The sequence below is a fragment of the Notolabrus celidotus genome, chromosome 7, assembly GCF_009762535.1.
Source record: "Notolabrus celidotus isolate fNotCel1 chromosome 7, fNotCel1.pri, whole genome shotgun sequence".
Taxonomy (NCBI): Eukaryota; Metazoa; Chordata; class Actinopteri; order Labriformes; family Labridae; genus Notolabrus; species Notolabrus celidotus.
The window spans coordinates 12715469-12742067 of NC_048278.1; the positions used below are offsets into that span (position 1 = coordinate 12715469).

The following is a 26599-nucleotide window of genomic DNA, read 5'->3' on the forward strand; positions in this document are numbered from 1 at the left end:
ATGAATGCCCTTTGAGACCAGCCTGGTGCATTCCTTCCTCTGGACTCCATCTTATTTAACTAGCTATTATGTTAAAACAGAATTATATAATAAACTATAATATAAACTATAATAATCATCGATAATTGTTCACACCTGTTCAAAAAGTTTGGTTATAGGGCTGCAAGTCAGATAACATAATAGATTTGTTTTGTTTTATTACTTGTTTTTGGGTCGATACTCTCACAAAACTACCAAGACTTTTGCCATCTTGAAATTGCTTGTTTATTCCAATTAAGACATGGTAAATAAAAGATTTCAACAGATATTTAACAGAGAAAAGCAGCTTTTCAACAAATTATCAAGTTCAAACTAAAGCCTGTTTGATGTTTGGATTTATAGTGTCTTCTTTTTATTTAATCACTTACATTTTTTTCTGTTTTAGTTCTACATTGATATGTACTGAATTAATACCTGATGGGTCGACCAAACACCTTGGTGTTCTCCTCACAGCGCCTCAGGCCCTCCTCGTTGATGGACAGCACCTAAAACGACACAACATGGATTCATTGGTCTGCAGTGATCCTGCAGTGCAAACATTTGGCTCTTGCACAAGAACGGCTTACATTTAGGGCAACATTATAAACAAGCTGGCTATTTATAAATGTACTGTCCTGTATACATCCTGGTGTTAATACACTTGTCAGGACATGCCAGTGTAAATTAATTCTGTAATCCAACCAGCTGCTTAACCTGCAAAGGTATCAACCTACACTGATACACGCAAACTTCAAGTGTGCTTCTACTTGTGTTACATACGTGTCTGAGCAGAGACTCTTCTCCGAGAGCGCGGACCAGTCCCTTCGTGTCCATCTGGCCCAACCTCAGGACGTACAAAGGACGGCCATCTGGGAAGGAAAACACATATTTACATAATCAATCAGTCTGATTTCCATTCTACAAGTTATGTTGTGAGAGGCAGTAGGTGATTGTGAACACAGGAAACAGTAGACCAACAACTCCAGTGTAGTGATGTAGTGGTTATACTCAAAAATTAAACTTAGCTTCACAAAATCATGAGCAATCCAAGACTGTCAACAGTCAGCATACAAACTGAATGCACACACTGCCTACCTCTATCGTGGTGGTGCCAGCCTCCAGTGTAGTAGTCCTGAAGGACCTGTGGTGAGCTCCAGGTCTCCAGCAGGTAGTCCACCTGGTGCTGCTTCCTCCAGGTCAGCGACTGGCAAAGGATCTCTCTCGCTCGGTCCATGTTAAAGTCTCTGGCACGCAGGAAACGCAGGATGTGCTCGTCCTTAGGGATCTGGATATCGAGGGGACAATGTTGAGCTGCGTTGTATTTTGTGATTCATGTCACATGATAATGTTTCAGGGGGAGCCAAAAACTAGTACTATAAACCAATAAAAAATGTAAGTAAGAGTGGGAAAAACGGATCCCACCTTTCCTTTGTGCGTCTCCTGCAACCATTTGCGAAGTCTGATCAGACAGCTCTCCTGCAGGGGGGTCAGGTCACCTAGGTAACGTTTGATATAGTCTGCATCCAACTTATCTGAAAGCAGAGGACATGAAGACTTTGATAAACATAACTGGTTACAAAACATAGAAGAGACAGTAGCACAAGGATTATTTTGTATTCATTTTTTTTTCAATCATATGCAGGAACAGACCGTCTGGTGTACCAGCCAGGACCTCTGATTGGCTGTCTGTTTGAGGGGCGCTGCCATCCTGCTTGGTGTCCGGAGAGGTGCCGTCCCTAGCGTCAGCAGGCAGTGGGATAGAAACACAGGGTGTGATCGCAAGTTTGGGCAGGATAGGTGGGCTTGTACAGAGGCTGGTTGGCCTTGGGAGAGGCAGAGGGAGGGAGGAGGGAGTCCAGCGCGGCACATGGGTGATGCCTTCGTCTTCCAGCTCCTTCAGGTAGAACTCAATGATTTCTTTTCCCTGTGAAGGACACAAGTAGAGTGTTAACAACACTCATAATGCATCTGCATTTGTATTTTAGTCACACCAATAAAAAGGTTTTGGACTATTCAAATATTAACAACTGAGGTGTCTGGGGATGGAAATGAAGGATGAGAATAAAAGGAACACATTAAGCTTTCCCCACATTCACCAGAAATGAAGGCTGGTGACTCACTGAGTTCACAGCAGAAGACCCCCTGTCCACTCAAAGAGATTATATAAGCTTATTTATGCAAATTCAGACTGACTGAATCCTGCTTCACAGACCTGTTGAAACAGACTGCAGTCAGTCCTGCACAACACTCACACACTAAAGGCTTTGGGCAACTATCCACACTTATAAAAATTCATGTTTTTGTTTGTTTCAAAAAGTTCAAAGACAACATGTGTGTAATGATTTGGTGTAATGACACACACACACACCTTTTTGATACTGCTGGCATACTGCTTCATAGCAATCTTTTCCACAGTGCTCTCAAATCCAAAGAAAGACTTGATGTCCAGGCTAGCGGTTTGCTCAAAGCACGTCCAGTCCTCATTCTCCGGGTGAACCTGTAACAACGACACAGACATACACTAAATATACAGTATGTACATGCAAAAAAAAATATGATGGCCAGGTTGCTATGGTTACTACACACCCAGCATCACTCAATGGTGACGCATGCAGAGAGCAATTTTCACACTGTGCCCTGTGAGTGGGAGCGCTTGTTCCAGTCAGTCCATATAAAATTAGCCAACTATCAAATACGAGGTGTGAAGAGCTGAAAAGAACAGCACACAAACACAAAAGGACAATCGTGTGTGTCTGGTGTGTGGTGTGAAGGTTATCAGAGGTCATATTCAGTAGAAAGGGTCTCTTTTGGACAAAGCTGAGAAGAAAATTTAAATTTAAAATCTAAAATCTAAATATATATTGTTATTATTTTCTATATTTCACTCACATTGTAAAGAAATGAGTGGAGCCAAATTAAAGGGTCTGTCATTAGGAATATTTCAAAGGATCAGTATCAGCGAAAATAAAAAGCTGTTATTTTCTTACGGAGCTCAAATGTTTTTTGTCTTTCTCAGCAACTTTATGTTCCAGCTGACTTCATGACAGTCTGGCTCTGAACAGCAAGCATTTTCATCATATGTCTATAGTGATGACTGTAGTGTGTGAATCGGAATGTTTTGACACTGTTCCAACTCAAAGTTTGGCAAAATATACTGAGTTGCTGAATTCATTGGTATCTGTTATCTCTCCTCTCTCACTAGCAATTCAGAGTGACAGAGAGAAAGATACAAGAGAAAGATCAAAGAGAAAGAGAAGGATAAAAGAGAAAGAGAAAGCAAGAGAGAGAGAGTCATGCTGTGCTGATCACTTCAACCTAATTTATGGTTAAAATAGAGAATTCAGTGACATTAAATCTAGTTTCAGCCTTCGTTACAAAGACACGCAGAAACAAAGTCCCACTGGATCACAAGCATGTATCATCAACACAGCATTGTTTGCTCTTCTCGTTAGCAGGCAGCTTACATGGCAACATTCTTTGAAGTCAATGCACAGCCCTCTAATAAACACCAACAGCTAACAAACAGCTTAGTGAAATTCTCCATATTTCAACAAGCTGCTTTTTACCTCTCCTCCTTCAAAATACTTTAATATATGATTCATGAGACATGAGTGTTTGAAGAACCCAGAATTTGGTATACATTTGAAAGAAGTACATCTCTGCAAGATGAGGCCTGACTAGGGATGTAAGGATATATTGCAAGACGGTAAAAAAATCGATACAAATAAGGGTGGATTAAAATCGATCCAACAAAATTTTTATCGGGATATTATTTTTAAACAGTAGAAGGCGCTAGATTATTTCTGGCCTGCTCCTCACGTTGATATTCAGCGTGTTAACATTTTGAACACCTCAATATGATCCGCAGCTGTTTAATACAGTCAGTAATATACACTGTGTCATGAAGGAAAATGTGATTCAGGGGAAGAAACGCATTTGGCATTGTTTTTTTAATGATAAAACGATAATTGATCATCATTTCAAAAGATCGATCACAGAAATGTAAATCCCTAATTTAAAGAGATTTACCGTATTTGTTTTAATATTTAATACTTTAATTTGGGAATTGTTCACTTTCCATTTATTTATAATTGTTCTGAAATTTTCAACCAAGATATTTTTATATGGTGATTTAATTTTTTTGCAAGTTGCGGAAAAAAGGTGTGCAGTGGTTTTATTTGAGTTACAACACACCTTCAAAAAGAAAAAGGATTACTTTGTTTACAAAGAAATAACATAAAAAATATACATTGCAACTATCCATATCTGAGAATTGAAATAAAATAATAGTTAATAGTAGTAAAATTTTGAGTTCAATCCAGTTTTCATGAAAATCGATAGTGAATCGTTTCACGAAACAAAAATCGGGATTCGAATCGAATCGTGGGTTGAGTGTATCCTCAAATCCCTACCTTTCAACAACGCAGGTGTGCTTGAAACCATACAAGACATGGTGTATAGACACAGACTAGTTGAGTGTATCCATACATCCCTAGACCTGGCTGATGTGGATTTGCAGATAGATCAATAAGCAGGCAAATGAGTCACATTTGAACAGTGTAACTTGCGTCTATGAAGTGTTTGGTTAAATGTGTTTGAAAAAATTCTGTTTTGCCAAAATAAGAATACTCACATCCTTTGGCCAATTTGTCACTGACATACTTACTAAGCATTTGTGAAGTTGACTCATCTGTTTTGGTGATATTACAGAAAAGGGTTCAGGGTTGGGTTCAAGAAATCTTTTCTTAACAATGTCATTATTCTAAAATCTTGACTGAGACTTTAGTTGAGAGTTTAATGCTTTCAGATGGCACTGTGCTGTCAGCTTCATTACCCTTGACTACCAAAATATTCCAGCTTAAGCGGTCCATTAGCCCTGTGTAATTGCGCTGTCCGTCCTGCTCACTGTTGGTGCAGTATGCTAAACTATGCAGTAAGAGCCTCTATGCAGCCTCAGACCTAAAATTAGTGCTCTAGTTGGTTGGAGGCTAACAATGTGGTTGACCTCATTAACTCAGAGCACATCCATTCATGTCTACGCTGATCTGAAGCCAGGGTCAAGCAGGAAGCGTGCATAAGTGGGGCAAGGAAGGAAGAGAGGGCATGCTGGTTCAAGATCAGTGTTTGAGAGCGACCAGCCAGCATGTGATGGTGCTTAATAATTCACAGAGAGAGATGAGCTATGCAAGCAAGCTACATGCTAAGTGCTAGTCTAAACATGACTTTCCCTGCAAAGAAGCAGGGAGGAGATTAGAGGAGGAAAAACATTGACATGGGTGTGCTGGTGGCAGCTTGCCCTTTAGCATTTGAACAATAGCTTTACAGAACGTGAGTCTGTTTGCTTATTTCGGTAGTTCAGTCAATAAGATGAATTGTTTATACAACAAATGAATGCATGTGTTAATAGCTTCTTTATGACAACAGGGTATAATTAACAACACAAGGCAGTGTGTGTTACAAACCGAATAGCAGCAGGTCTCATGGATGATGACCCTGTTGGAGAAGGTCTCATTATGGGACTCGATGTGAAGTGTCCTCTCCTTCCTGTTCAGCGTGTTCTGCTGGATGAAGTAGACATAGTCCACACCAGCAATCTGCAAACCACACACACAAAACATCTCATGTTACAAGCCACCTAAGTTACACAGCCACTTTGAAAATGTGTGTACCAGCACCCAAAATAACAGAGACTTAGAGGCATTGTACCCTTTTGAGCAGACGTGGGGCATCAACGTCCAGGGCACAGCGGCGCTCCACCTTTAGAGTGGAACCGTCCTCACTGGTCTCCTCGTTCACCACATCACTCGCCACAAACATTGGGATAAGGTGACACGTGGGGAAGCGGCGCTCGTAGGCCTGGGAAGGGAAGGGGACAGAATAAGTTAGTTAGCACAGAGGGTTTTGATGTGCAGATCTCTGAGGTTTCAAATTTTCAAGAGTCTTGTGAATTAAGCTTTAAACAAAGAACAGAGGTTTTTAACTGATTCAGATTCATCCCCCTACAAATTCTGTAGAGGGTATACAACACAAATCTCACTTGAGGTAACAACTTAATCAAAAAGGAGGTTTGGATTAGAGCAGATTAGATATACTTTATTGATCCCCCATTCAATCAATCCATCAATCAATCAAGCTTTATTTATATAGCACCTTTCATACAAATCAAATGCAGCCCAAAGTGCTTTACAGCGATTGAAAAACAAGAAAGAAGCAGAAATAAAACAACGGCAAGACATATTAGGGGAAAATAATAATAATGATATTATTATTATTATTATTATTATTATTATTATTATTATTAATATTAATAATAATAATAATAATAATAATAATAATAATAAAAATAAAACAAAATACAATTAAAATAATATAAAATAAAATAGAGACTAATGCACACCAACAATAAAATATGTGTAATTAAAATAAGTTTAAGCATCAAAATTAAGAATACAAATAGTTAAAATAAAGAGTTAAAAGGGGAAAGGATAAGGTTAAGAATATCTATAAAACTGAGTAGATAAAAAATAATAATAAATAAATGAATAAATAAATAATGATAGAATAGATAACAGTTAAAATTACAAAAATAATAAAGCAACATTTAAATCAATATTACAGTAAAAGGTAAGTAATAAAATTGTTAAATTAAATTATTTTGTTCCAGCAGCTTAGAACATGAGACAGAGGAATACAACTTTTGTACTTTTATAGTTAAAAATGTAATAATAATAATAATAATAATAATAATAATAATAATAATAATAATAATAATAATAAAACAAATAAAAAAGAATAAAATATAATTAAATAAAATATTACAGATATATACACACTGTGTACACTTCTATCTTATGAATAGATTGGTAAGGTAAGTTATTGCAAATATAAAACCGAAAACCTTCACCAACATTTTCTGCATTTACTCTTACAGCTCCCAATATTTAACCTACAAGACAGACATGTTTTTGCTTGGCAGAGTAATGCTTGGCAGGACTAAAAGGCTGATACATATGAATGAAAGGTTGAGGTATATCGAAATACCTCACAGTAACCACAGGTCTCAAATTTCTGCCCATCAGTCCACATATTCTTAAAGAAGACAAGCATTGAGCTAAAGAGGAGGGATGAATCTCTTAACAGTTGGGCAGAGGATAGCTCAATACTGCAAACAATTCCGATGCCAAAAAAACCTTCAACTTTGCATCTTCCTAAACGCCTCATCCTGACTCAAATGAAGCACCCTTTCATGCATTTCAAAAAAAAGAGCTTTGCAATACAAGTCACTGTGCCTGTGGGCAACGTGTCTACAAATGATCTGTTCTCATGTATGCAAAACACTGGCTGGCTCAGCGCTTATGCAAAGGCCAGCCAGCTGTTATGCAACTGGGCCTTGGTCAGCACAACATGCAGCAGCACCCACTCCTTCCTCGTCTTTAGTGCAAGGATCCTCCCGTCTAGCATTTGAATGGCGGGGTTACAAAACTGGCACGTCTGAACATGAAACCAGACTGGTGAAATGAGGGATAGTCCTGATAACATGATGGAGCTGGCAAAAGTAAGACACGATAATGAGCTTGAGAAGTCTGGCTGCAATAACACACAGGGCATGTCCTCATTTTTGATCTTATGAAACTCAATCCTGATATGTAATCACCCAGGATGCAAATCAATGCAATTATGTGCTATGTTTAATTTATAATAACAAGGAAACAGGAAAGCAAAAAAGACCAGAGCGAGCTTTAAGATTTGGGAACTGAGGCAATGCAATCCTACCAATTGCAAATCGGAGACAGAGGTGCGAAACAGACTGAAAGCATACAGTGTGTGTCTGAGAGACAAGTACAGGGACAGACTATTCCAGATCAAATGAAAGACCAAGTGCTGCTCACAAGACTTTTGGGCTCGGCTGAGTTAGTGTCAGCTGAGCCTTGCTAATAAAGGAGCTGTGTTCTACAGAGCATAAGACAGCCCATATGTCTTTGAGCTACGGTTAGAAGCATGAGAACAGAAACCACCACAGCTTAACGAAACTCAACACAAAGCTGAAGTTTGATATTTGAAAAGAAGTACTGATATTTGTCTTCTTTTTGCAAATAACCACTGATGATAATCAGTTTTTATTCGTATGACTACTTTGGACAAAGCTGTCTCACATAAGCTTAGAGCTGAGCATTGACAAAATCTCAAATGAAATCTAGATTCAAGTCAAGTCAGGAATAGGAGGGGCCACCACGCCCTTATTATTCCAGCATTTTCTCTACAGTATCAAGCAGCATACGTAGTAAGGTCTCATACAATTTAGATTTAATTTACCAAGTAATTCTTTTGAGAAGTAGTCAACATCTGCTGATAATTTGACACCTAGTAGAAACTTATGGATGATGATGATGATGGAGTACATTTATCAGCAGCAGAACATTTTTTGTGTGTGAGCAGTCAGTGTTCAGAAGCTCCTGGCATACCACTGCAAGGGCTACTAAGCCACTCCACTGCCTACTGTCCCCTGACTGAGTGAATGCTGAGCTCTGTTTTTCTGTCCTGATGATCTGGAACACTGGACGCAGGCTTTGTAATGCCAGCAGCACAACAGCACTAATCGTAAACATCACTTTCGCCCATTCCACACTGCACAAAAAACATGGGCTTCATTTAATGAGATAGTAAACTGCTTAGGAAAACAAAATCTCTGTCAGAGCTGGAAAAACAGAAACAAAAATGAAATATTGGGCAACATTTAGCTGTGCACTGAAAAGAACCACAACTGGTCTAATGTTAAAAACATGGAGAAGAAAGGTCATGGTATGATTTTCCTTAAAAGAGAAAGAGAAAACTAGAGATGTCCCAACAGCTTTTTTGGCCCCAGATCCGAAACAGATTCTTTAAGACTGAATATTTGCCAATGCCGAGTCCCAATCCGATTCTTGTGTTTTCTTACATAATAGTTGCACAAGAGGTCAGAGAGTTGAGCTGGTTTTTTTTCCCTTAACAAAAATAAGTAATTTAAAAAAAAACTCAAATACATCTTATGTGTATTCCATTTAATTTAATCCTGCTAGCATCGTCGTAAAACTCCTAATCTGTTTTACAAACTCTGCTAAATGAGACCAAGAAACTGGTGTGCATGCATTACAGCGGGCTTAAATCCGAGGCAGCTGTGAACGCAACTCTCACAAGACAGTGCATGACTCACAATGGCAGCATACGGCTGAGAGACGGAGAACATGAATATTGGGAATGACAGCGAGACGGAAACATGCCCTGTTGCATGCCACTTGTTACTGAGCGACATGTCGGTATAGAGAATAGCAGCTGCTAATGTAACAGACTGTCCGGTGTTTAGTTTACATTTACGCCTTTTTGAACCGTATGTCCCTGGAGTTACCGTAGGGTGCTTAGAGCATGTTTTTTCCTGTAATGTGTCTGGTGTTACATGTGAATTTTACAATAACAGTTTAATCGTGGCTTGAGTTCTACATCAATTTCCCATTTATTACTTTCTCATTGTGTTTTCACAGTTAAGCAAATTCAGGATGCTCAATTAAACTCACGCACTAGCCTCGTAGACTGTATAAATAATGGACGTAGTATCTGTGACGTCACCCATCTGTTCCTGAGCGCTGTTTTGAAGGCAATCAACAGCGGCAGCCATATTGGAAATGTGGAACTCAACCAGGCATAGTGTGATGCAAGGGGGCGAAATTTGTGCCTCCTAGCCAACAGCTATGTGTTCCTGTCTGGAGTCAAGTCAGTCATGTCCTTATTTAGGCAAAAAAATCGTAATCTTATCTTCTGAACCGTTGCGTTAGAAAAAAATTTACCACACGTAAAGTGTGTGGTGATAGAGAAATTAGGTATGTAGAGCCAAGCCGTTTTTTGAACCAGGCTGTAAACATGTTTAATATTGCTGCAAAGATCGTCTTTTTTGAATTGGTGTCTATGTGGTTTCCGGTGTTTCTGCAGCCAGCCTCAAGCGGATTCTCGATGAATTGCAATTTATAACACTTCTGCATGGGTTTCATATTTTGAGACCGGAGGTTGCCGGTTGGATTCAGCTGCAAATTGTGTTCAGTGACAGCGGACGTAAATCACTGGATGTGGTGATCGGCTCAAATGTTGATCACCGATCAATTAAAAAACGTCTAGATCGGCTCCGATTCAATAGTTGAGATCGGGATCGGGACATCGCTAGAGAAGACATTTGTTAGGCTAAAATGTTGGTTTGTCAAAATATACAATGAATCAATCTGGTCCTATCCACACGTGCCGGACACGGCCCTGGTGGTGAGGCTTTCAGCAGTGTGTCTGCCCCCTGGTGGCTGGCTGCAGTATAGGTCAAAAAATCTGCCTCCCCCGTTCATTTGAATGGGGGAGTAGTCAAACTTTAAAAAATAAATACACGTTGTACGAATGTTTCTCATATCCGTATGCTGTGGTGATATGTAGTTAGTATTTGAGTGTTTTGTGTTCAAGGCCTCTTTTTCCAGAAAAGTTTCATTTTCGTTAGTTATTAAAGTTTAAAAAACTGGGTTTTACTTCCGGGTTTCCTTTGATTCACAGCCGCCGTATAGTGAAACTTCAAAGGACACACAGCGTCTTGTGACGTTACGCTGTAGGGCGGAGCTTATTACAGTGGCTTTAAAGGCTCTGGCTGCACAATGGCGGCGCCCAGGAGCTGGGTTTTTTGGCTTCAGAACTGTACAACGGGAAGAGGCGGAGCAACGCTGTCCATTTTTATTTACAGTCTATGGTCCTATCTGGTTACCAGAAATGTGTTACTTCCCTTTCTGTGCCACACTGTCAGCTACACGTTCCCCTGACGTAGAGGTTTGCACATACTGTTTTTTGCAGTCACCTGACTCTTTAATTAACAAAAAAGCATGTTGAATTTGCAACCCTGGCCTGTTTATATTAAAACTAGTTCAAGTCAACAAAGATTGTCGCTACAGTTTCTCCAGGACGATCAACTGACCTCTAACAGGATCTAGTGTGTGTTCATTTCTATCGGCACTCTACAAAACACTCATCCAGTCAGGTGTACTGCAGGCCTGACTCAATGCACACAGCTGAACGTGGTTGAAATAACACTACACAGTCAATACTCAGGTCATTTGGCAATCACCCAGGTCTATATTGACAAAGAGTTTAATGTTAGCAAACAGTGTTGGAGGAGTATCTCACTAGGATGCTCCATTGAGGCTGTCCGCATTGTTGGGAAGAGAAATGGATTCTACACGAGGAATAAAACCTGATGATAAAGCTCATGAATGTGCATAGATGATTGATTAAGCATTACATAAAACTGCCAGATGTGTGCTGGAAATAAAAGTAAGAGCTCAACAAAAATAATCTGAATGCTTGTTTCATTTCACCAAACATCAAAAGCAGCCCTGCTTTTTGTCTTTGGAATAAAGGACGGACAGGGATGACTCATCAACCCACAAAAACACAGTAACCAAACTCCACCACAGTAAATATTCATCTGTCCCTTGCCGTGGCACAGCAGCACACTGAAGCAGTGAATAATAAAACAATAGAAAAGCTTTCAAAGTTTCCAGCCGAGCTGAAACAGCTATACATGTGGAAGGAAGACTGGAAAAGCAATGTCGTCCAGTCTCCATGGCGAGGGGATATGTTTGGACACACCTCAACTGACCAAGCTTTAGGGAATGGTTCCTGGAATTTGGCTAGAGACTCTTAAGTGCACAAGAGGAAACATTCAAACAATACACGGTTACTTAACCCCTTCCTGCACACACTTAATACTTTTTCCATTTGTGAGAGAAGTAAGGAAACAAGTCATGCTTTAGAAACTTCAGAGGCTTTAAGGCAACACATATTATATTCTAAGTCTACTGGTTGGTTTATGTATACTTGTAGCACTGGGCAAGAAAACAAGAGTGCTGGCAGGCAGCCTAACTGTTTTCTACAATGAACTTATGGCATTAAAAGAAGAAAAACAACTGCAGGCACAATCTAACCAAGAACAGTAAGTACAGAAAAAAGAGGTCAGACAGATATTTTTAAAAGTCCAGTACTAACAACAATCTAACTGAGCCTTAAAGCTGGGGTTGGTAGTCAGACCAAGCGGCAACCTCTAGTTTAAAAATATGAGTCCAATGTGGAAGTGCTAAAAACTGCAGTTCATCAAGGATCCACTTGAGGCTGGCTCCGGAAGTACCGGAAACCACATACACACCAATTCAAAAAAGCCGATCTTTACAGCAGAAATAAACATGTTTACAGCCTGGTACAAAAGACCAGTTTAGTCTGGATAGCTTATTTCTAGATGGGCACACTCTGTACAGGGGGGTGAATTTTGTTCTAACACTGCAATTTCGAAGATATTCAGATTACGAGTCTTCCAATGAAAGGCACAGTTGACCTGATTGACAGGCGGCAACACTGTAGCTGTTGGCTAGGAGGCTCAAAGCCCGCCTCTTTACGTCACAATCGCTCGACAGCAGCACTATGGCTGCCGCTGTCGATTGGCCTCAAAACAGCGCTTCAGAAACAGATGGGTGACGTCACGGAGACTATGTCCATTATTTTATACAGTCTATGGGTTAGACCGAGTCATGAGGTAATGTTACATTCAAATTCATGCTACTTTTCCATGGCTACCAACCCTTGCTTTAATGAAATAAGTCACCTGACAAATAAAGTTCAGCTGAAAGGATTAGTCAATTAAATTATGATTTTTCTTGTACTTAAATTACCAGTAACAAGCAAAAACAGCCACATAAGTAGATGAATTGGCATCACTGCAAAAAAAAGAAGAGGGGGTGCGCCATTTCACACAGCATGTGAGATAGTGTGAGAAAGAACATATCAGTGATTAGAGAAGAAATGGATTGCAATGTGGAACAACAACAACAACAACACAGCTGTACTTGTTGCAAAGTCAGAAACACCCTCACCTTAAGGCAAAGCAGCTGTAACATAGCAACAGCTGATGCAACTTTTCTATCAGCTCACAGCTTTTCACAGGAACTAGGGCAAAGCACGAAAGACGTGTACTGACGTGAACTGATATGAACTGATGTGAACTGACTTGAAGGTGCATAGTTTGGCATTAGTTTGATACAGCTTTCACACGAAAATTAGCTACAGTGTCAACAACAAAAGGCCACTAACACACCAGAGGTTTTTGTGAGAGCAGATCATTCTCCTATTGACTCCAGACCACAAAGGGATTAAAGAAAATATTTTGCTCCACTTTCTGGTGTGAAGATAATTAGTGGATAACATTTCCTATGGAGTCAATTAGTGCTGGGCAATACTGAAAAAGATGCTATCACGGTAACATTTTTCATATCAGTCGATATCGATAATTATCACGATAAATATAAAATCATTCTTCCATATCATTTCAAAGGCAGATTTCGTTCTCTTGACTGAAAGTTGAAGAAACCAGACGGTTTGTTAGCTCGTATCTGGGATCTTAACTAATAAAGATTAGTGGCCTTTCTTGTCAAGCATGTTTTCACTCTGCTTTGAGCTGGTAGGTTTTGTTGCTGACGCTCATTTCAGCTGTGTTAACATTGTGTTCAATGCCGACCTCTTTAGTGGTGTTTACCCTTACCCTGTCCAGTGGCTGTGGGGTGTAATTACAGGTTTAAATATACCAACGTTTTATCGTACATTTATATTGAGAGAAATTATATCACCATCATTATCTTTATCGTTTTATCGCCCAGCCCTAGAGTCAATGGTGAAAGGGATCAATATACAGTTAAGAGGACATTTCTTGGCCTTTAAGTCACCAGAGAAGTGATCTGACCCGGGAGAACACTCCAAACTTCCTTGGTGTAACATCTCTGGAGACTATGAAAATGGTTGTGTAATAGAGACAGCAGCCGCCCAGAGGTCAGCCTCTTCTATTTTTATCAGCTGGCTTTTCTTGCAGCCAGGAAAGCAGGAACATTTCAGCCAGGGTGTGTGTGCGTTGGGAGGGGGGGGGGGGGGGTAAGATTAACAGTTAAAGAGACACTATTATCATATTGTAGATTGGCTTTAACTCAGTTTTTGTCTATCTACTGTTGTTCAGGTCTGTGTTCAACATATGATTATCCTAAATCCAAAACACTTTTCTTTTCATCATTAAATTGGCAACAAATAATTTAAGAGAAGCAGATTGCAAGCTCAAGTTTCATATGGCTACATCAAAACGGTGTGAAAGCACGGTTCCATCCAAGGTCCTGCAGTCCACATGCCAGAGTGTCCTAGGACAGCACACAGAAGCTCAAATGACTTGGCACAGCCAGCGATGTGTGGATGAGTGTGAATGGGATTAGTTAATACTGATGAGCACTTTACTCAGCAGCCTCTACCATCAGTGAATGAATACGTGTACGAATGGGCAAATGTGAGGTTTGTAGAAAGTGCTTTGAGTGGTCAGAAGCGCTCTATAAGTAAGTACTGTCCATTTAGAAGAGGAACACAACGCTTCCTGAGACACTTCCTCTGATTAATTTCTGTAGCTTTTAGCGGATCATGCCTGCAGTCAAACAGATAAATGAGCCCCACTGTCAGGAAATCAACAACGGGGTGTTTTATCGGAAAGGTTGCCACTCTTTGGATTTTGCGGAGAGCTGCTCTCCAATGTTTCCTCTAAAAACACCCAACACATATTGTGTAACGAATGCACTCCACTCATGACGTCACGACAAACAAACCCAGCTTAGAGTGAGCCACTGCGGCTAGGCATATGACATCATTCAGCCCAATATAAAGGCAAAAATCATTATGAGGTCCATAACCCAAGGCAATTCTGGAAATGTTGGGGGACGTCACTACAAAAGGTTGGAATCACACACAAGCCCAGCGACATGCTTGGTCTATATTGGGGCATTGTTTGCATGCCAATACTTAATTAGACCGACTTAGTCATGTGATCAAAGTTTCTTGCAAAGGGGATAGGATCCTGTCTGCTGGACAAGTTAGTGTCTAAGGCCTATGGATGAAGTATCCTCGCTTGCTTTAGTTTACAGTCAAGAGAGGATGATGTCCTGTTCATTCAAGAGGCAGGTTGTCTTAGACACACATCCTGCTTCTGTAAATAATGGTATTGACGCATGAGCCTCAGCAGGCATGTGTTTACATAATTTGAGGTGAATAGGTTAGAGAAAATGACATGAGGTATTGAGAAGGGCATATGGAGAGGACAATTCCTCCTGGTCTTTATTTCACAGAGCAAAGCTATAAATTCCAAACTAGGTCACGGATGATAAAGGGGAGAGCAGGAGGAAAGTTACTGAGCAGGCAGCTCTTAAATTTAGCCTTTCTTGTGGCTGGCGCAAGTGAAAGGAAAGTGTGAAAACTCAGAAAAATAAAGTCTGGTGTGAACTGCTTCCCTAAGATAAGATAATGCTTGTGTGGATTGGCAGGTTACGTATCAGTAAGGCTATACTGGTTTGTCAGGGTACAAGTGATGATCAGGAAGAAGGGAAAGGTCACATGCTTGTGTTAGTGACAGCAAAAGGAGTGAAGCTAGAGCTGGGCGATACTAAAAAAGATGTTATCATGATAACGGCAGTCTATATCGATAGTTTTCCTGATAAATATCAAATCAGTCTTTCATATCATTCTAAAGGTAGTGAGAAAATAGCCAAAAAAATCTTAACTAATGAAGTGTAGTGGCTTTTCTTGTCGAACATGCTTTCACTCTGCTTTGAGCTGGTAGGTTTTGAGTTATTGTCAGTGTTGCTATCGCTCGTTTCAGTTGTTTTGCTTCAAACATCTATAAGCCTGCCTACCTCTTACCCTGCGACATGATTGGCTTGTGGGGTGTAATTATAGTTTTAAATATATCAACGTTTTATCGTACATTTGTTACATTTATATTGTGAAAAATAATATTGCGATAATTATCGTTTTATCGCCCAGCCCTAAGTGAAGCCTTTCAAGCTCTATGATTACATTTTCTCTCTTTGGCAGCTATTTGCTTCAAAACAGGTGAGTTTACAATCTGGTGGGATTCATCCCTTCTCAGGTGCCACTTGTTTTATATGAACCTGATTAATTTTAGTCAGTGAATATTGAAGAGTGATTTACCAGCAACACCCAATAGCTGCTTATCCTCCTTGCAATCCCAAACAATGGCAGCCTGGTCCTTTTAGCTTTTCAACAACAAAACTGGTTTCACCATGACTCATGTTACTTTTTGTGTACAGATGGAGCACTTGAATAGGGAGCTGCTCATGTGGGCCTGCGCAGATGAAAACACTCATGGAAAATGCATCAAGAGCTTCTAGACGTACCCTTTTTCTGTTGCTCTGCCAAACAGTTGAACAAACTACACTTCACAATCCATTAGCAGAGTACCTCATATGTTATTTACAAAAGTTAAACAGAGTTATGCAATACTTTTTGTCCCAATCACAGAGAGAAACAAAACATGGGGAGTGGTGAAATAGTTTGACATTGGAAGTAATCACAGCACTACCAAAAGATAGGGAGAGGACAAAGTCTCTCCACCCATCAGGTCTGACAGCATTAAAGTGTAGGTGTAAGTTGGATGCAGGGTAGGAGAGAGAACAAGCTCCTGATTGAACAGATGCAACAATAGAGCCCTTGGTCCCTGCATGCCATACCGCCCACTTCTCTCCTTCCAGTGTTCTCTCTGCTACACTGCGCATTGTGATGGCAGAACCGCCTGGAACTAGCAACTCGGAGAAAGGCAGGGGACAATCTGCCAAGTCCACAGACCTTTCACAAACGTAAGGACCCAAATATTTGGTGGGCCATGCAATATGCTGATCTGTAGTGCTAGGTTATGCAAGCACGGCTTTGTGTGTGTGTGGGTGTCTGTGCATGTGCATGCATGTGCATACATGTGTGTGTGTGTGTGTGTGTGTGTGTGTGTGTGTGTGTGTGTGTGTGTGTGTGTGTGTGCTAGAAAAAAGGAGGCAGCAGGATGGCCATCTGTTGGCCATCAAAAAGCCATCATAGTAAAACCAAAACATGCTGAACTATATACATTCTTGCTGCTGTAAGGCTTACTAAGACAAAACTGTTGAAGTAAGCTTGACTTGGAAGCTTGTTAAAATCATGTACTGCTGAGTCATGATCCGAATTAAAAAGGGAATGTACTTATCAGTACAAAAACTGTTTCAGTCACCTGTCAAATTGATTTAGCTTTCGCCTTTACCATTTTTCTTGGAGTTTTTTTAGATTTTTCAATCACACTGAAATCCACTGAATGCTACACTTAATCCAGTTGAAATTTAACATTGTTGTGGGGGGTCAGTGATATCTTTGCAGATAGTGTCTCAAAAACATTTGGTCTGGTTCATAGATCTCACATTTTAAGTGGATGTTGCCACTTCATTTCATTTTTTGCCACCTTGTTTTGATTTTTGTGAAGCCAGAAAAGATCACATGTGGACAAATGGGTTCTTACTAAAGCATGTTTCGATGTGAATCAGCTGACTAAAGGTGCTGCGCACAGCAAAGACGTTTTTTTTCTCTGTCGTCGGATTGATTATGACCCGTAGTTATTCAATACGATCAGTGAAAGACATTGTGGCGCTAAGGAAAATTTTATTTAGGGGAAAAAACGTATTTAGCGTTGTTTTTGACATGGATTTAATGATTAATCTATGATTGATCGTTAACATTTTCAAAGATCGATCACAGAGACTACTTAAGATTGACATCCCCTAGCTCTTACACATTGCTGTAACCTGATCCTGGTTGACAGGTTAGTGAGATGGCAGTATTTATATCAAAAGGTAGGAACAACCTACAGCTTACCATTTTATCTTCATCAAGTGTTGGTCTGCGTTAAGTGACTGTTTTAGACGGTACTGTGTGTGTGTGTTGGAAATTACATATAGCAATATTAATTAACCATTTTGGGTCCAAAAGAGTTGAATATTTGCTGCTGTGGTAAAAATACAAGTATCGGCGTAATTAGATTTTTACTATATCGTATTCAAAATTCTGCTATGGGGACAACCTTATAACCAGTGTAGGGGTCAACTAATACAAGTTTCTCTGGGCCAGTGCTGATACAAATCATTAGTAGTTCCTGAAACCAATAACTGATGTTTGGCATCATTATTCATTCACAGTAAAAATCAGAAACTGTAAAAATGTAGAATTTGAGGGGCGCTAGTGGCCTGGTGGTCTAAGCGCCCCATATACAGAGGCTATAGCCCTTGTCGCAGAGGTCGCCGGTTCAATTCTTGGCCGCGACCATGTACTGCATGTCTTCCCCCACTCTCTACTCCCCATGTTTTCTGTCTCTCTTCAGCTGTCCTGTCATAAAGGCAAAAATGCCCCAAAAAAAAACAACTTTAAAATGTAGAATTTGAAATATTACAAACTCCAATACAAGACTTTATGTTTAAATACCGTCAGAAGATGTTACAAAGCAGAAACTTTGTACATCATATACATGACCAAACAGTTAACCAGTTGCAGTAAAGTTACCTCACACAGTCATGTGGCATCTAGCCAATCAGATAGTGTTGTGGGCGGGACATTAGGTGATAGAAATCAGATCCAGAGCAAACAAAATACTAGCAGTAGAGCCAAAGTTGCGTACTTTGTAATAAATTAATTATTTTGGTCATCAGTAAAATAAACTACAGATACAGATAATCATATAAATACCAAATATCAGCTATGATAATTGGCCAAGGCAGATAATCCATCCACCTAGCAAGGTGGCTAGATGGCCAAAGACAGAATGCAGGTTTAAGGTGTGTCAGCAATGCCTTCAACAAGATCTATCTTTTATGTACCAAAAGGAAACACAGTGTCGCATTACTATCTCCTTTATCTTGTTATTCTCTCTAAATGTTCGGCATAATCAAACTTGGTGCTTAAATTTAAAGCCATACTCATCAGTTTGACTGTTCGCTATGCAGCACCAACCACTGAATAGATGCTGAGTCCGAGAATTCCTCATAACGGACTTACAGCAAACTGCAGCATCACCGACATCCTGCTTTACAGGAAGGGAAAGAGGAGTACTGGTAATTCATTTTTATCACGGCCTGTTCTGCCACCACTGTCACAACATTCAATGATGTTATCAACCATGAGAAACTTCTTATTTGATTGTTTCTGTGAATGCTGCCAGAGATTGCCAGGCATCTGATTTTTCTCCCCGGTACAGGTTGAAGTGATAGCAGTAAAGATACTAAAGAAAACAAGAAAAGGTTCCAACTGTTGAGGTCTTTCACTTAGGACGCCTCTCTACATGTAAGCTGCATGTGAGAAAGCACAAGAATCTGAAGAACAAGTAACAGAAAAGGATTGTATAGCAGTGTGTGGGTTATTTGTACTCCAATATTCATATTACTGTGTTGTGTAGTTTAAAGTCTGTGACTGTATTTTTACACTGTTCTTGTTTTTTTAATGTTGAAAGCAGGAAAACCAGCCACTAATAAAACATTATCTGAAAACACAGCAGTTAGTTATCAGACACACTAGCCGTTGCAGCACACTATACATATTATTAACGTCACAAAGCTGCCGCATAGATGTGAGTCACTACACCCTGCCATAGTGCATTATATGCCGTGTAAACTACACTACAGGGTCATTGTGTAAGGGTATGCGCACACATTCATCTTTGTCTGGCAGATTGGGGGAGGGGAGCTGTTGGAGCAGCATCTCGACCTTGCAGCAGGAAAGCGGGTGAATGAGTGTCCTGGTGATCAGTGAATGAAATCCAGAATTTTCTTATAGGCTGCAGGAGTCACATGGAGATGGTGCAGTTCTTTATCAATGCCGTTTCCAGCAGCAAGCCGGATGACAAGCCCTCACTCCCAAGGCAAGGCGATAATTCTTCACTGATTTTGGCAAACGGCATCTGGCCGAGTAACTGAATTACACACTGCAGGCAGAGCTCTGACAGATTCATTGAGAGAGTCGAGGCAAATTCTCTGAGCCAGAACAGACGTGTGCAATGCTGAGGACAACTACTAAGGAAAGAGTATGTTAACAGCTAGTATGCCACTGGATTTTCTTCATGATCGAAACCTATTCCTCACCCCCGGTCTCCATAACTAGCATGAATTAGAAGTCACTTTAAAGCTGGGATTGTATCTGTTGGTGACTACGCTGTCCTCAATAAAATGGGTGTATTTGTCACATTTCTGTGTTGAATTGTTTGACAGTAAATGGTTGTACTTCAATTGCTTTGATTGAAGTCTTCACATATTGATTGCTGAAAGGAAACCTGTGCAGTGGGGATAGATTCTGTTACAGAAACTAGAAACACTGATGCATGGCAGGTGGGTTTTTTTTGCTTAAATTGCACATCACATTATGCAACATAATAAGAGGTGTGTTGCAAGTAGGGCTGGGCAATAATTGGATAACAGGGGTGTAACGATTCTTTTTCACAATGATTCGATTCGTAACACGATTAAAGGACAACATTGGTTCATATAGAAAGATACGATACAAAACGATTCAGTGACTTGAAATCGATTCAGTAACTTTTTAGCCAAAAATTCAACCAGTGTGACTGTGAAATAAATACCTTGATACTGGACAGTCCTAGATTTCTGTTGTTGCTGTGACGTTTTTCGCCTGAGTCGAGTTTTGGCCTAGTCTCTGACTAAACATGCTGGCAAGGCCTGAGGCTTCTGCAGAGCTGATGTAACCTTGCGCTGCAGCGGGAGCGCTGCAAGAGGTGCATGGACGGTCGGCGTTGTGTCAAATCCCATGGCGCCTTAGTAGGTGGTTGGATAGATTTGTCGTGTTGCCGTAGTACTTAACTTGAACTTTACATATCCTACAAACAGTGAGAGAACTATTTAGAACATCTCTGTCCTTGCAAAAGCCAAAGTGTTTCCACACACTGGACCACAATGGTGGCGTGATAATTTCTCGCTCGCCGGCTTCTCCTCTGCTATCCGCCATGCTATGTTTTGTTGTCAGCTGGCGCGTGGCGATGACGTCACAGACAGGCAGCCTGAATTAAGTAATGTTTAACGTCTTTATCATTAAAAGTGCAAAAAAAACTCATCCATATAAACTCTGCCGTGCTTAAATCTAATGTATTATTTCCTAGTATCGATACAATCGATTACATTTTAAAACGATGTGAGATCGATACATGTCGTCTGGAAAGCCAACTTGCCGAGCACAGATTGATGTAGTCGAATCATAGGAATATAAATTGGTACATCGGCACATCGGCACATCGATACATCGATACATCGATATAGTAGATGAATCGTTACACCCCTATTGGATAATGATAAATATTGTGATAAATGTTTTTCTCAATATAAATAAAACAAATGTTCAATAAAACTTAGATATATTTAAGCCTGTAATTACACCCTCCAACCACTGGAAAGAGAGAGGGCGCTAATGTGCACTGTTGGAAACAATATCTCTCTCCCTGCAAGTCTTAGTAACCTTAAAGGGGAGTGCACTACTCAAAACAATACCCTATGAATTGATACACAGTACACAATTTAATATATCTTTGTTGCAAATTTAAATAAAATTATGGAAATTTTCTGATTAAAAAAAAGAATTTACAAACTAAAACTTCTTCTTACAGAAAAGACCTGCTTCCTGTTAGCACGGTCAATAGTGAGGGATTCAAGAAGCTTATCAGAGAACTAAATCCAAACACAAGCTAACAAACAATCTTTCAACTTTCACTCAGGATTATCAATATTGACTGATATGAAAAATGTTAGCGTGACAACATATTTTTCAATATCGCCCAGCTCTAGTTGCAAGAAGTGCATTGAAGGTAAAACCTGTGTTTTTCTGATTGTTTCTGTGTCTCTCTGATTATCTGAGAGATGTGGGACATAAAGTTGATGACATGGAATCAGGTTTCATGCCATTTGTCTGTGTTCCGTTTTTTTTGGACCAGACTGACCCCAATATAGACATTTCAAAATTCCTCTGTTAAAGCAAGTCTGACATAAAAGTGAGTCTTTGCTTGTGTAAGTACCTGCCCCATACGTAAGACCAGTAGAAAAATTGGATGTCAGGCGAGCCAGCTGCTCCTGTATGGATTAGAACACTAGAATAATGCCTGTGATACTTCAGGTTGGGTAATTGGGATGCAGAAGCTGTAACCAGACCTGGATAAAAAGTAGGTCAGCAAAAGATGGGACAGGATGTGAACCCGGGAGGACTGCTCTGTGCTTAGCCAGGCTAGACGGAGAATGGGGGGACAGAAGGATTAGCTAAATTCAGTTTAGCCGTGAACAGGCACAAAATAATTTGTTGGTAATCCAACGCTTGCTAAAACATGCTGGAGGTGATCCACATACAGGTATTAAAGCACAAGAAGCACAAAGTAGTACAAGGATTAAGATCTGAGCCCTTAATGCGACAGGAAAAAAAAGAAAGCTGGTAAAAAATAAATACATAAATAAACAACATCAACTGTTCAAAGTCTTGTTTTTCAAAGCATGAAATTATATGTATGAAAACAGTTTGGTTTCAATGATATAAAAAATATTTGTTATCAGCTATGATCTACTATAGTGAGAAAGCTGCCCTAATATATAACATTTCAATGATGAGGTTCCTTAACTTAAAAACACTTCACAGTGTTTCACTGCTGGTTCTATTTCTATCCCGCATTAAAGCACCTCATACGTATGAAATAACTGAACCGTGACAGTAATAAGTCCATGCGACCCTGGATTATAGAAAACAATCATTTCAGTAATACACCGGTGACCTCATTAACAAGCCTTTGGCAACAGCTAGATATGGAGCGAACAACAAGTTCCAGACGGTCTGAGAAGGAAGCCTGTGTAGGTCATTTCTCACCCATTGCATTTGCTTAAGTGGAACATAATACGCCAGCCCCATAAAAAGGGGAACAACTATTCTGAGTATTTGAAGTTTCCCCATTGTTGTTCAGATGCTACTGTATGAGCAGCCAGAGCTAAGTTTTATAAGTGGCTAATACAGTCTGGGTCACTACGGCTCTCCCTTTTATTGCCTTCCCCTTAGTTTGTTCTCTCGTGGTCAACCTGTTCTGGACTTATGAATCATTCTCCCGAATTACAGAAATGTAAAGATGTTTTTGTTTTAATTGACTGATGACACGACTTCTGATTACTGTGACAAGAAGTCTAGCTCACTTTAGAAATATTCGAATGGCATGAAAACATTCAGGATCTTAAGCATACATTTTTGATAAGCGTTGCTGCCAGTGATAAAGAAGATCAAGTCACTGAGAAGGAAATGTCCCGTCACTGATGGTGCCAACAAGTCCAGCAGGCATTAAACTATTAGGGCACATCCTGTTCCTTCCCCTGCAGAAACTCTAGTGGGACAGGGCAGGACCAAAGCGCTTTGTCCTCATGGATTAGCTACACACCTATACGTTTCCATGGTGCAGGTCAGGCTAGGGTAGGCTTTGCTTCTTGTAATACAGTCGCTCTGCAGCACACGTTCTAATCTGGAACTTCAGGAACAGCTTTTTTTTCCTTTTCAGCTAAACCACAACAGGCAGCACTGAGTTGTTAGTGAATTATTCTTATTAATAGCTGTTATTTACTATTCCAGGGTGAGACCATGTTTTGTATTCCTAGTAGCTACTGAAGTCATTCTTCTTCTGTGGATTTGTTCCAGAAGCAACTGTCCCTTCAGGCCTGAAATAACAGCAAGAGGGTTAGTGTATTGTGCATTTGACATTCCTATGCGACTCCCTGAGGACACACTCGAGGCTCTGAAGCTGGGTTGCTGGGATAACGGCAGCAGCTACATTTCCTGTTATTGAGATGCAGCAGCATACTCGAGGGACAGCTGTGACTAAGGGTGATTTCAAAAAAAGAGAACAAACTGCTGCGTACTTCCTCACTTCAGTGATACGCAAACCCCTCAACAACAACAACAAGAAAAGGCCAGCATGTTAGAGTGGCCAGAAGCCGATGAGAGTCAAAACTAGCACTTGAGAGTTTTTGTGTTTCGGGCAGCTCAAACAAACCATGTCGGATGTTATTGAAACACAGGCACTGATAGGCACTTGATCAAGTTAGCTTTATCCATAAGAGTGGCTCAGTTTCCTCTTTCCTCTTTAATGACATGAAGCCCTGAACCTCAGCCAGTACATCATTCAGTGGAATAGTACTGCGCAGTCTTCATTACGTGCCTCATCTGGTTCTGTAAAATGTATTTGCAAAGCCTTTGATCACTGTTGCAATCTCAAGGCGCTTCATCAGCCAAAATCAAAACAGGAAAAACAACAACACCCAATAACACAAGAGTTCTGACTAGAGCTGAGGACAACTAAGAATTTTAGAGTTGAAATCAAACTCAGCTGTCCAACATGAATCTTTGATTAGATGTTCTTTTTCTGTTGTTATTACTTTGTGTTACAACAGTCATCCTGTCAGTCTCCTGACCTCATAACAAGACGAGGACCTATAACGAGCTGCTGGTTGCTCATTTGATAGAACCTCCTGATAAAGTGGCAAGCTCCGGTCTCTAAATATGAGTCCAATGCGGAAATGTTATAAACTGAAGTTCATCGAGCGACCACTTGAGGCTGGCTGCAGAAGCAACGGAAACCACATACACACCAATTCAAAAAAGACGATCTTTGCAGCATTAATAAAAATGTTTACAGCCTGGTTCAAAAAACTAATGAGGTCTGAATGGCTAATTTCTCTCTCAGCACACACTGTATAGGGGATGATTTTTTTTATAACGCAACAGTTCAGAAGATATTTACTAATATTAGGGATGCACTGAAAATTTGGCCACCGATAATTTTCAGCCGAAAATTACCAAAAAGTACATTTTCGTTTTTTGGCCGAAAGACTTTCATCAGCGAAACAGCATGGCTTAAACAAAATGTTGTGATGACGCAAGCAAAAAACGCAGCCAGTATGCACTTGTCTGGATAAGGGCCAACATGTCTGCATATGTTATTCCTTTAATTGCAGTACTAAAGCATCTGATATGTTCAATGAGATCATTGATTTTAGTGAGGTAAATACAATGGTAGGGGAGACCAGGGACAGTTGTAACATTTTTGACATTTCTGTCTATAACTTTGAGCTCTTTTAACCCAGTGTGTTCAAACTGCTATACAAACTAGCTTCAAGTGTCTGCTAATAAATGCCCTAGAAAATGCCTGTGCAACACAAACAGAAAATGCATGGCTTGATCTTAAATCCAAGGAGTGAAATGTTACAATTGTCCCCAGTCTCCCAACTAGTAATTGTCAAAATAATTTATTTTGGTGTTTCCGTTTTCGGCCTTGGTTTCCTCATTTTCAGTTTCAGCAAAGAATTTTCATTTCAGTGCACCCCTAATTGGGATTTTGCCTATTTAAGGACATGACTGGCTTGATTGACAGGCGGGAACACTGTAGCTGTTGGCTAGGAGGCTCAAAGCATGCCTCTATACTTCACACTAGCTCGACAGAAGTTAGGTTAAGTTCAGCATTTCCAATATGGCTCCCGCCGACGATTGGCTTCAAAACAGCGCTCAGGAATAGATGGGTGACGTCACGGATACTACATCCATTATTTATACAGTCAATGCTCCTGATGCACAAAAGAAGCTTCACAGCATTGGTGAAACACGTTTTCAAAATGTGAAACTGACAGATTCTTTGTTTTGACCTGTTAGAATAACTCCGTTCAGAATGCTGTCAACACACTGCTAACTTCATTCAGAAGAATAAACCCGATTACTATTAATGTCACATCAGTTGAATGCATTTTAAAAAAGAGTCTTTGAATCTACCAAAAAGCTGTCAAAACAGTGAATACTGAGCATACTATGTTCACAGCAGAGAGCTGTTACCAATGCAGAACAAAAACAGCTGAGGGGCATCAGTGATCTAAGTCTGGATTCATGCAAAAGCAGTGCACGGCAGAGGTTGAAAAACTCTTAAATCGCCTGTCAGTCAGCCTGGTCAGTGACTCCTTGAAGCCAAGTTAAGACGCTTTATCTCACTGAGACAAAAGAATGCATTTAAAGCACAGAGGAATGTCGAGCCTTGGTTTTTGGCCCCAGTGGAGTAAATGGGTATTTGGAAGAACTGACAGTGTTCAAACAACAGTGTCAAGCAGAGGGAGATCACCACATTCCTTATAGCCAACTAAAATGCCCGCAGACAAAAGGGAGAAGTCATTCAGAAGCCTCCGACACAGGAACTGGAGGGAGGAATGACGAGGTTAAAACAGTCCAATGTAGTCGTTTGTATATTATTGGAAGTCCTCTGCTTGTACTTCTGCCTGCTGGCACCACACGTACACCTTCCACAAGTTCAACAGTGAAAGTGTCCTCGGTATGTAGAAGCTGATCCTTGTTAACACAATAGAAAAAGAGCGTCAGTAATCAGTGATAGTTTCCTACAAATGCAGGATGTTGTTACACTCCTTTGCTGCAATGGCAGAATGGCTATAGAGGAAGTGAAAGGGAGAGATTTCACTGGCTTTCAATAAAGAGAGCCAGCGAGTGTTGTGACGCACCATTAAGTCTGCTCTGCAGTGTCTGCTAAAATATTCACTGCAGAGAAAAGTCAAAAGGGAGAGAAAATGAACTAAATACAGCTTCAAACTGGGGGAAATGTTCATTTCAGCAACTTATTAACTAAAGAATTTAATACCAATTA

General features: G+C 40.2%; 1 protein-coding gene across 1 annotated transcript in view; it reads right to left on the reverse strand.

The window, feature by feature from the left end:
* Nucleotides 1–26599, reverse strand: part of si:dkey-237i9.1 (SEC14-like protein 1) — a 42092-nt gene that overhangs the window by 9190 nt on the left and 6303 nt on the right. The window contains exons 3-10 of the mRNA XM_034687791.1: nucleotides 5725–5874; nucleotides 5481–5612; nucleotides 2387–2515; nucleotides 1669–1942; nucleotides 1441–1550; nucleotides 1114–1303; nucleotides 799–887; nucleotides 454–524 (exon numbers count right to left, since the gene is read on the reverse strand). Coding sequence (XP_034543682.1) covers nucleotides 454–524; nucleotides 799–887; nucleotides 1114–1303; nucleotides 1441–1550; nucleotides 1669–1942; nucleotides 2387–2515; nucleotides 5481–5612; nucleotides 5725–5874 — 1145 coding nt within the window. The remainder of the gene's footprint in view (nucleotides 1–453; nucleotides 525–798; nucleotides 888–1113; nucleotides 1304–1440; nucleotides 1551–1668; nucleotides 1943–2386; nucleotides 2516–5480; nucleotides 5613–5724; nucleotides 5875–26599) is intronic.